Source organism: Rhagoletis zephyria, unplaced genomic scaffold, assembly GCF_001687245.7.
Source record: "Rhagoletis zephyria isolate East Lansing unplaced genomic scaffold, Rhagoletis_zephyria_1.1 Rzeph_scaffold_04728, whole genome shotgun sequence".
NCBI lineage: Eukaryota > Metazoa > Arthropoda > Insecta > Diptera > Tephritidae > Rhagoletis > Rhagoletis zephyria.
Genome location: NW_016161811.1, coordinates 1 through 11,565, shown reverse-complemented (window position 1 = coordinate 11,565; position 11,565 = coordinate 1). Strand labels below are relative to the sequence as shown.

The 11,565-nt window shown below is 32.1% G+C and overlaps 1 protein-coding gene across 1 annotated transcript in view; it reads right to left on the bottom strand.

The window, feature by feature from the left end:
- LOC108371150 (titin-like) overlaps nucleotides 1-9,601 on the bottom strand; it is a gene marked incomplete at its 5' end in the record, with an annotated part of 39,373 nt that extends 29,772 nt beyond the window's left edge. Inside the window, 4 exons of the mRNA XM_017626657.1 lie at nucleotides 3,703-4,718; nucleotides 4,852-4,956; nucleotides 9,405-9,462; nucleotides 9,534-9,601. Coding sequence (XP_017482146.1) covers nucleotides 3,703-4,718; nucleotides 4,852-4,956; nucleotides 9,405-9,462; nucleotides 9,534-9,601 — 1,247 coding nt within the window. The remainder of the gene's footprint in view (nucleotides 1-3,702; nucleotides 4,719-4,851; nucleotides 4,957-9,404; nucleotides 9,463-9,533) is intronic.
- Nucleotides 9,602-11,565: the final 1,964 nt, after the last annotated feature.

The window sequence follows — 11,565 nt, the reverse complement described above, 5'->3', positions numbered from 1 at the left end:
TTTTTTTTTTTTTGCATTTTTGTGTTAGCAGTTTTAGGCAGAAAGAGAAAATAATATACATATAGATTTAATGCAGTTTAGTGTAGAGCATATACTACATATATACATATGTGCAAGCTTAGAAAAAAAATCTACGATTATTATTTTTTTTGCTTTAATTTCGGATTAATTACAAATTTTGCGAATCGTACATAGACACGTTTCTAATAAACTTCCTACTCTTTTCAGACATGTTTGCGTGCTCTAATAAATCACTTCGACAACTACCTACATACAAACATATAAACAACAAGTGCGCTCGGGTATAAAAATCAGCGCTTAGAAGGGTAAGTAGATAATTAAATTTTTATAGCGCAAATTTTTTTATATACAACACGGGCTATTAAATTTAAAAAAATGGAAAGGTAAAAATGTTGGCCTTGGAAAAAAAAATACCCAAAATAAAAGGTGTTCCTACAAGGACGCACATTTTAATTATGAATTAAAGGTAATTAATTATTTTACACTATGCGTTGTTTGTATTTTAATATAAAGTTGATATAGTTACTGCAATTAAAGGTGGAAAACAGTATCCAACAAATGGCCACCCCAACTGTAGTGACAGACTTTTATGTTTTCGCGAAATTTTTAATCAAAATTTCACACAATTGTGGTCCAATTTCGCTAATAACGCTTTCAATTGTGCGAGAAATGTTAAAAAGGAAAGACATCGCAAGACGTTAAATCGCATGTTCTTGCTTCTCAGTTTGTTTAAGTGTGTTTCAACAATAATAATTCACATTGTTTTTATAAATTTTTTATGATGTCCTACGTACAAAATAAAAATATGTTTAGCACAAATAAAAAAGTGCATTTCTATTGGCATCCCCTCTAGTACTCGGTAGAGCTTAATTACAATTGACAATTTCTATTTAGAGAATCTGTAATAATACAATTCAAGTTTTTTGAATAGAAGTATTTCTTGATTTCACGCTTTCATAATTTATTTTTACTTAAAAAGAACATACCCCTACATACACTGGTGGCAGACATAACAGACTCACCTTATTTTGACCAGTTTTGGCTTATTCGCCGCCGCTGTGGTGTAGTGGTAAGCAGTGCGCGCTTCCACTCCGCAACGCCTGGGTTCAAACCCTGGTCAAAGCAACATCGTAAAAAATATAGAAAAAAGGTTTTTTTCTTAACAGCGGTCGTCCCTCGGCAGGCAATGGCAAACCTCCGAGTGTATTTCTGCCATGAAAAACGGCTTCTCATAAAAATACAATCGCCGTTCGGAGTCGGCGTAAAACTGTAGGTCCCTCCGCTTTGTGTGACAACACCAAGCCGCACGCCACAAATCGGAGGAGAAGCTTGGCCAAACACTAACATATGTGTAAGCGCCAATCTATTATTATTGTTATTTAGCTTATTTCTTTAACTTATTTAATGTTTAATATTTTTTTGAAAAAGTCTATACATTTCAAACTTTGTTCAAATATTATAAATTTTTAGTAGATTTTTTGGTATGCTATTTTATAGCTCATTCAAGTTTAGTATAATAAAGTGTAAGATACAAGAGGCTACAAAATGCAAAGTACATATGTTCGAAACAAACAAATATGGTCAAACTTGGCCAAAACAAGGCGAGTCTATTATTTCTGCCACCAGTATATTTCCGCTGCTGTCGTCAACTTTGTTAAAGGTTTTTATAAAAGTGTATGCCAAAAAAATTCTACAAAATAAGTTAATCGACCATCTTCGTTGGAACAACAGCATTAACGGTATAGGCAGGAATTTGTGAAAATAAATTTGTGTAGAAAAATTTTTGTCGCCAAAATATGGCTTAGTGAAAATATGCCTTTATAAAACTCGTTACTTTCTACAAAAATAAAAAAGTGCGCTATAGTAAATTTAATGCTGTTTCTTGAGGACATTCACCAAGCAAAAATATGTAAATGAAACGCTTTTTGCGGAAGAAGTATCTTTTGTTTTGAAAAGTTGCTCACTTATCAAATTGCCCACCAAGTACTCTCAAAAGCTTTTTAAACGATATGAAACCACTAAGGCCGCCTAGCTATAACTACATATTTGGTTTGAAACTACTCATAGCTGGACATAACCTATCGTACATGTCTATGCGTAAACAACTTTTATTTTTGATCTAGACGATCTCTACCAAGTACACACATATGGGCAAATCCGAGAAATAGTCAACCAAAAACGGAATAAAATCATGCAATTCAAAATCTCAAATTTGTGTATCATACATACTCATTATGAAAAAATTTCGCTAAAAAATAAACTCTCTTAACGACAAGATCTTAATTAAAATTTTTTCCTTTTTTAATATATTTTTCTTTTAATTCTTAGATTTTATTGTTTAAAAAAGAAAAATATTTATCTGTTGCTTTTTTATTTTTAATTAAATTTGTTTTTTTTTTATTTAATATTTTTTATTTTATTGTTTTGAAAAGAAAAATATTTTTTTATTTCGCTTTATTTTTACTATCTAAACATATTTTATTATTTTTTTAATTTGATTTTATTTTATTTTTTTAATTTATGTATTTTAATTTTAATTTTTAGATTTCGTTTTAAAAATAAAAATATATATATTTTAATTTTATTTAATATTTAGGAATGTACTATTTTCTTTTTTTGATTTTTTTTCAAGTTAAACAAATAGGAGTTTACAATAGATACTGTTTAGTTTTTAAAAACTTATTTTTTTTTATTTGGCTTCTGTTTTATTTAATTGGGTTTCTTTTGTTAATTTCATATTCTTTAAAATTTTGGATTTTACTGTTTTGAAAAGAAAGACACGTTTTTATTTCATTTAATTTTTAGCATCTTATTAAATTTTTTTCTAATATAATTTTTTATTCTTTTTTAATTTCTGTATTTTAATTTTAATTTTTAGATTTTATTTTCAAAATAAAAATATATATTTTTTGTTCTTAGTTAATTTTTTAGCATGTACTATTTTCTTCTATTCTGATAAAATATTTTTCTTTTCTAATTTAATTTTTAGATTTTGTTGTTTTAAATATAAAAATATATTTTTCAATTTATTTAACTTTTAACTCCTTTTTTCTTTTCCTAATTAAATTTTTATATTTGATTGTTTTGAGAGGAACATTTTTTAGTTTCATTTAGTTTTACTACAATACACTACAATAGTATTTCATATGTTATAATTTTAAGCCGATCAGCCGCTCGCCGCTTTGCCGCTCATTGCGTGGCCTCGGCCTAAGGCCTCCTCAATAGCAGACTTCCAATTAGTCTTTCGAAAGACAGTAAAGAGCTTTCAATATAATATCCAGAACTGGCTTATGAAAGACTGTGGTGAGTTGAAAGACAGTTGCCACAATTTCCCTGTTAGTTGGTTTTTATAATACATTTGGTTAACTTAGCTATTTTCTTCTCAAAGTATTCTTCTACATTAAAATTTGCAGAAATCTGTTGACTAAGATGATTATCTCAAAATTAAGAGTAACGTCCGCGCACAAATTTCGAGGGTGAATGCATCGCCATTAGTTCAAATTCAAATTTTCACTGTTTTAAACCTTCCTTTATATTTACCATCAAATACCATAAAATATGTTTAACTATTTTTTTACCGATAAAAAGAGTAAACAGCCCAACGTAACATCCAAAACGCTAGGATTTGCCCATATGTAGAAAATGTAAGTAACAAAGCATGTCATGCAAAATATAGCAAACCTCTTTGGATGATATCGTCCAATCTTGCGTAATAAAATCTTCTCTTACAAATCTCCTTATAACTCTCTCAATTGTTATTTCACACGTTTCAATCATGCGTATGAAAGCCTTGAAACCCACTGTAGCCGCCAAGACCGTCTCATCCTCTGTCGTTGATTCACTCAATATCTGAGTTATCAATTCTTCGTGACCTTCACGTTCGACTAGCTGTACCAGCGCAGCTTGCGATTCCGCCTTTTGTAATGCAACGAAAATATTCTGCTCATACATGTAGATTATTTCATGAGTAGTGCAGCCATAACGCAACAGAAGCCCAATTGTGGCCAAATCACGTAAAGCTGCCTCGCCTGTAGTGCCAAAGGATTCGGCATCAATTATTTCGAGCAAATCATTGATTTCTTCATGCTGTCGTATGACTAGGAGATCTTCAATTGTAATTATTTTTTGTGAGATTTTCCGACGTATTATTTCCACTGTTTCGGTAATCTCAATTGTTTCGGTTGTTTTTGTAGTCGTTGTGGTGGTTGTAGTTACTGTTTTACTCGTTTGTTGCGATGCCAATAATTCAGCATCGGCGATCTTACGATCCTTCACTTCCATCACTTCAGATACGCCACTCTCTTCAACCAACACAGATACTGGTCTGCGCACCTTAATCACATTGACGCTCGTCTCAATTTCTTCCGATTCTTCAGCGGGTACAATTGATATTTCGGTTTTATGTACTTTTTGTTGTTGTTCACTGGATTTCCTGCCAGTTGATTTCTTAACTACGGTCTTCTTTTTGCTCTTTAATTTTTGTTCAGCTTCCGTCTCAGTGATTGTTGTAGTAGTGGCAAGATCGAATTTGCCACGCGACATTGTCATACCGATTTCATTGATCAATTTACATGTATAGAAACCGATATCTTCATATGTGACATTCAAAATTTCAAGCGTAGCAACAGTTTCCTCGATTCTCAAGCGATATTTGTTAGATTCTCTAAGCTGTACATTGTTAAAATACCATTGTATATCTAATACAATAAAACAAAAATAATAGATTTGTTAGAGGCAGCATTCTATGTTAATTGGCTATGCTATGCATTGTGCTCGTACCTAATCGTACATAAATTTATGTAAGTATGTAAATGTGCGGAAATACTATACCTGGTTTGGGATTTCCTGCAAATTGAATTTCGAATTTGGCTATTTCGCCGCTGGCTGCACGGCAATCACGCAATTCATTAACTATCGATGGCGAGCATTTAGCGGCTACAAGCAAAGAAATTTGCGAGATTCATATATTTTGATTAGCAAAAGCTAACATATTTACAGCGCTTACGACTATTTAGAGGAAATTAGCGGTGGTGTGTAAGACGTCTAATTGTCCATAGACACAAGTATTCTACAAGTAAGTATTTGAAAATTAGAGAGGAGGGAAGGAACCTAGGTAGTAGTGTATGTATTGGTGTCAATCATGCTAGTAGCAGTGGGTATTGATGTTCTACGTTCAAGTTAAACAAATAAGAGTTTACAATGTTTAAAAAAAACTAGAAGTCAGATGCTTTACCAACCAGCATTACCAATAATAACCAGTGTACGAAATTTTCAGTTTTTTCTGGGGAATTGATGGAACCAAGCATTTATGAAGTCTGAATTGTATATAGAAAAGTAGTTTCTCAGTTTTATCAGGACGGCGATTTTAAGAGTGTTTATCAATGTGAAGATGGTGGTCGCAGAGCAGCATTTAAAACAATTAAAATTTATTTAAATGCAAATATTTATACATTTAAAAGGCCTCTCTGGGGGGGTTTTGGTGTCCGAAGAATCTGAATTAGCATTTTAGTTTTACTAAAAACGGCCACTGGAGTGCGCTTTGATGCAAAACGCATGAAGGAAAAGTGCAAACGATGTTTCTCAACAATGTTGCTAAGCAATGTTTCCTCATGTTCTATTGCATCAAAGTGCAATGGGACCAATAAACAACTTTATCCTAACCATTTCGGGAATAGTTCGTGACTATTTCAGGATCATTTTGTGACTAGTTTCTAACTACCCGGAAATAGGGTAAGGTCCTTTAATTAATTATATTTTTGTCACTTTTGTGGTGGTTTATTAACATTTCTTAACAAAAAGTTAATTTAGCAACAAATTGTTTAACCCTGCAAGGTCATGCTTATTTTGAAAATATTTGCTTACAGCCTATGTGTAAACAACAAAGAAACACTAAAAATATGTGTATATAGAGGCACGAAAATATCCATGCAACATAATGCTATATAAACATAATTTCCCTGCACACCAAAGTTCACGAAATCTTAACGAAATCTTTCGGAGCATCTCATTTCTGTAACTATTTTTTTTACAAATCTTCAAAGGAAATTATATGAAGTGGTTGACACGAGCTCGTAAAGAAATTTTTGTATGAAAAATAAAGAAAATTCTGAAAAAATCCTGCAAAAAATTCTTCACATAGCAGCATTATTTTCATTGCTTTACCGACTTTCTTCCCAAAATTTCGTAATAAATAGAATCGAAGTTTGCACAGTTTATTAAATTTTAGAAAATTCGGCAAAAAATCGGAAGAGATCTTTACGAATTCTTTTAAATTTCTCTACAATTCAGAAAGCTCTGAACAAATAATTGGCAGGGTTGATAAAACAGCTATGTACGAGTACTACATATGTATGTATGTAAGTTTCTTTTGAGGTAAAATCAAATTATCGCATTAAAAAACAAATAAATCTATAAAACTTAATAATTTTTTCCAAACCCTGAGATTTCTGTGGCAAACCCTGAGCAACGAGATTCGATCGGAAGCCCCTGAATCTCAGGGTGAAACATACAATCTGAACTAGTCCCAAAATTGTCTTGAGGTAGTCTTGAAGAGGTTCTGAAAAAGTCTTGAACTTGTCGCGAAAGGATCTTGAACAAGTCTTGAAACGTTTCCGAAATGGTTCTTTGCTAGACCCAAAATGATTCCAAACAAGTTCCGAAATGTTCCTGAAAAAGTCGCGAACTATCCCGAAATGATTCTGAAGTAGTCCTGAAATAAACCTGAACTAGGTCCGAAATAAGCCTGAACTAGTTCCGAAATAGCCCTGAACTAGTCTTAAATGGCCTAGAACTAAATCTTAAAACTCTTCGTGTGCATGTCAGAGTGACAGTCCGGATTATCGTACAGATTCTTCTTATGTAACTTTTTCCTGCCTAGCGATTTCTCCTTCTGTTATGTTTTTCGTTAAAAGGTTCGAAAGGCAAAGTGTCAGAATTTGATTTGGCAAAGAGGTGTTTATAAAATGCATTCAAACGCATTTGAGAGAGGATGTAATGCCCACTAAATTTATATCTTGCCAACACTTACACACGTGATTAATCATGGTAAATATACAAACTTCGTGTTACCCTAATTCACGGAAGGTTGTAAGAGTGATTCCGGTAGCCAAGAAAAGGTCTGCGGATAGTCCGAATGACTTTCGTACTATAAGTATTTTACCCGCACTGTCTTAAGTCCTTGAATCCTTTATACCAGAACAACAAACATACTCGCATGTTAATGAATTTAGCTTACTATCTCTATATCAGTCTGGCTTTAGAGCGAAAAATAGCGGTTTGACTGCTATGATCAAAATTCTAGATGACATAAGAAAATCGTTGGACAAGTCACCTAAAATTACTTTGACCGCTTGACTTTTCTAAAGCCTTTGATTCTCTTGGGTACGTTCCACAAAGAACAAAATGTGAACCAAAGTTCCCGGAACGTTCTGGAAAGAACAAAAGGGGAACAAAAGTCGAGAAAACTTTCACTTGAAGAAGAATTTGGAAACTAAAGTCTCAGGAGATTTCTGACAGAGAACGAAGTGGGAAAAAACTTCCCCCACGTTAAAAATATGTTTCTCTTAACTTTCCATTAGTTTAAAATGTTTGAGTATTAAAATTATTTAAAAAAAGCACTTAAAAGTAATCATGCAAATTAAGTCAACGAAAGACTTAAGACATGAACTTTCCTCGCACAGAAAATGAAAAACAATCTGGAAGTTGAAATGAGCCAGCTTTCCTCTGGCTTAGAATTAACGATCATGGTTCTCATTGATACGATATTTTATCCCAACACGCTGACGTGCCTCTCATTTTTATAGCTAAGTTCTCAAAACTTTTGTTCTCGTTTTGTTCTCTAGCAGAACGATACCCAGACTTTAGTTTCTTTTTCATCCTCTCTGAAAACGTTCTCCATACTTTCGTTCTCATTGGAAACGTTGCTGAAAGTTTCATTCTCATTTTGTTCTTCTTGAAACGTTCCCGAACCTTTTGTTCTCATTTTGTTCCCGTTTGGTTCTTTTGTGACATTACATTTTATTCTCGTGCAGAACTAAACCAAAACCGGAATGCGTTCTCGATCCCTGTTTGTTGGAATTAGTGATTCTGCTATTTACTATTTTACTATTACTATATTGTCAAGTCCAGTTTAACCTCGTCTCCAAGTGTCTTGTGGTGGCCTAAACTTTTGTTTACAGTCCACTCTTGTATGTACATATAGCATTGGTGCAACAGATAACAAAGTTTTCGCTTAAAAGGTGTGAACGCGTCTCTCAAGGCTTTTGCTTAGGAAATTAATGCTAATTTGTTTTTTTTTTGTATGGATTATTTTGCTATGCGGCACTATTCTAAAATTGCGTATTAGTCTTCTACTTTATTGTAAAATGCTTTCATTTTCATTTGTACTTACATGAGTGTTGTTGTTTTTTTTTTTTTTCAAGACGGCTGTGTTATGTTTATAAGTTTATATTTTGAATATGTTTGTCTGTTTTAGAGCTCTGTGAGAATGCACTTATTGTTTTTATGCGTACAGACGAAAATTAGTAACATAAAGGTTGAAAATATTAGACACAATAACACAGTAAAATATATGTATTTACATGATACACCGTAAAAGCCAGTTTTAATTAGAAAAATAAGTAGCGCTAGTTATATGTGGAGTTTAACAAATGTGTGGAATAGGAGTGTTGTTAAAAAGCAAATTTTGGGTTTCTAAATGTTTACTACGCGTTTAGGTCAGTAAATTTTGATATGAGATTCAAAGAGCTTTGATTGTTATGCAAAGCCTATCAAAAATTTTTGTTTTTTTTCTTGTTAGTTATATCTACTTGAGTTCAAATCACGATGCCAATGTTTTTTTTTATATGATGATGTATGGGTATTGATACTGTAAAAAAGATATGTACATATTTAACGAAATTTTTTCTAATTCTAAATGTAATTGAAATCTCTGTTGTTATGGCGTATACTTTTAGGGGGGGCTAGTGTTGATATTTAATTTTCTTTGTAAAGGATGGGGACTTGGGGTAAGCTTTATGGCCTTTTGGTGCTAGCTTTTACGTTACACACTAAAAAAGCTTTATATTTATATGTATGTAAGTATGTATACATATTTGTCTACTTTTTGAAAAGAATAAAATTTGTTTTATATACATCTTGTCGCATTGATTCGAAACGAATTCAGTTTTAGGTAGACTTGAACAAAACAGAATAGTGAGGAAGTAAGAAGAAAAATAAAACATAGAAAATAGCGACAGATTGTTGTTGATTTTCGTTTTTAACAGACAAAAATTATGCGATTTATTATTATTTTTTGGTTGAAGTAGAAAAGTAGAATTAAAACACATATACACATATAGAAAGGAGAGTAACACACTGACAAAAATATTTTACAAAAATTATACCAATCCACANTGGCAATTTCTTAATAATTTTCGGTGGTTGTTCGTCGATAGATAAAGTCTGTGAAAGTGTTTATATGAAAATTTATATATATATAAAAATTTTGTGCATTTAAGTAAATATACGCATACTTTATCTAGGAGATCCTCTTCGGAACCGGTGAGTCCAGTGATTTCAGAATCGGGGATATATTCAAATGCTATAAAAATGAAATAGAAGTTCAAGATTTTTTAATTAGTGACAACACAGGAATTTAATGTGTATAATAATGCTAAATAATAGGGAAAGCAGAGAAACTTCATAACAAACAAAAGAGGCTAAAGCAAACATTCGAAAAAAGTATGATAAGAAAGAAACCAACTTAAGTTTTAGGTTAGAAAAAGGTATAAATTATTGATTTTTTATGCAGGTTTGATAAATATCGGTTTCTTTACATTTGTAGGTTACCCTAAACCTGGGGCAATCTTTTTCCACAAGAAATTTCAGCACAAAAAGGAATAGTGAAATACCCACTGCGATTGTAGGCTTTTCATCAAAAACTCATTGGAAATACCCCGGCACACTAGAAAGGAGCGGAAAGACAATATGTATATACAAAGAACCCTTTGAAATAAAAATTGTCGATGCCTCTGCAAAACCGCCGATTGACCAGTTGCAAAATCGCCTAAATCGCCGTTATAGCAAAACTGAGATTTGGTAGCCCTGAACTCCAGGCATCGAGATTTATGCATACAAATCGTCAAATCGTTATTAAAACAACAGATTTGTAAAATAATAGCTAAAGAAAATACCGCCTTTCAAGTCAATGCCCTCAAAGAGAAAGTTTTTTTTCGCTCTCCTGTAAAATTTGAGTGTCGTAGGATTAACGGTTTTGCAGGGGAACGGGCCTATTAAGGGGAACTTAACATCAAGGTGTAAGCCACAAATCGGTGGAGAAGCTCGGCCATACTATAACATTCTGATTTTGGGCTACAGTGGCTGCTTTTCAGTGAGAAGACTTTACTATTTGATCCGCGTGAAAATTAGTGGTAACCTCAGATTTACATCGAGGCAACATTAAGAGCTTTAGGACCAGTAATTCTTATGTAATACATTTGCAGATGTATTAAACAAAGATGGATGAATTGACAACGAAACATTCACAGCTTTTAAGAGCGCAAAAAATGGCTCAAAACCTCTCAGACTGGACAATTTAGAAGCCGAAGCTGTGCTTGCAGGTCATGGAAGGCTCGGTTTTCTCAACTTTTTCCCTTTCTTCTTGTTTGGCGCTGTAACCGCCTAAGCGATTTTGGCCGAGTCCCATTAAGCATGAGAATCATTCACTTAATATCAATAAAAATAATATTAAAAAATGAAATGAAATTATAAAAAAAAATATTTTTTGTTTTAAAACAATAAAATAAAAAAAATACAATAAGTTTCTAAAAATTAATCTTAATAATATCAGTGTTTTGCTCAGTCGTCCATTATGACTGTTGGAGCGGCGTGAGCAAAAGGATGAAATTTAAAATAATCTGCCTTATCCTGGGTTTCGCCTGAAAAAAAATCACGCGCAAATTTGTCATCCGCCCATAGTAAAAACATGTAAACCAAAAGTGAAAAGTGAACCTGTTCTGAGAAAATGAAACTCAGATAAGGCTGAATATTTTGCTTTTTCAAACAATAAAATCTAAAAATTAAAATAAAATAAGTTTCTAAAAATGAAATTAAATTAATAATTTCGTTTTTAAATAAAATCTAAAAATTAAAAGAAAACTGAATCAAAAAAAGGGGGAAAAATCAGTTAAGGGAAAAACATAAAGTAAAAATATAAAAAATTAATAAAAAAAAATTTGGTTTCTTAAGCAATAAAATGTAAAAACTAAAAGAAAATTTACTTAAAAAATGCATAAAAAAGACATTTCAGTCAGTTTGGCTAAAGATTGATGTAACCAAAAATTTGAGGTATTGTATTTACAACAAATAAAATTGACAATAAAAACTAAATAACTTTAAAGAAAGATAACTGAGTATTGCTTAAAAGAAAGAACTATAGGAAAGTGGTTATTAAGTAGTTCACTTCCGAGAAGTGCATGCTTTTAAAGACAGGCCATAAACAGGAAAATTTGGTTGACTAAATACTTATAACGGGTGATTTTTTTGAGGTTAGGATTTTCATGCATT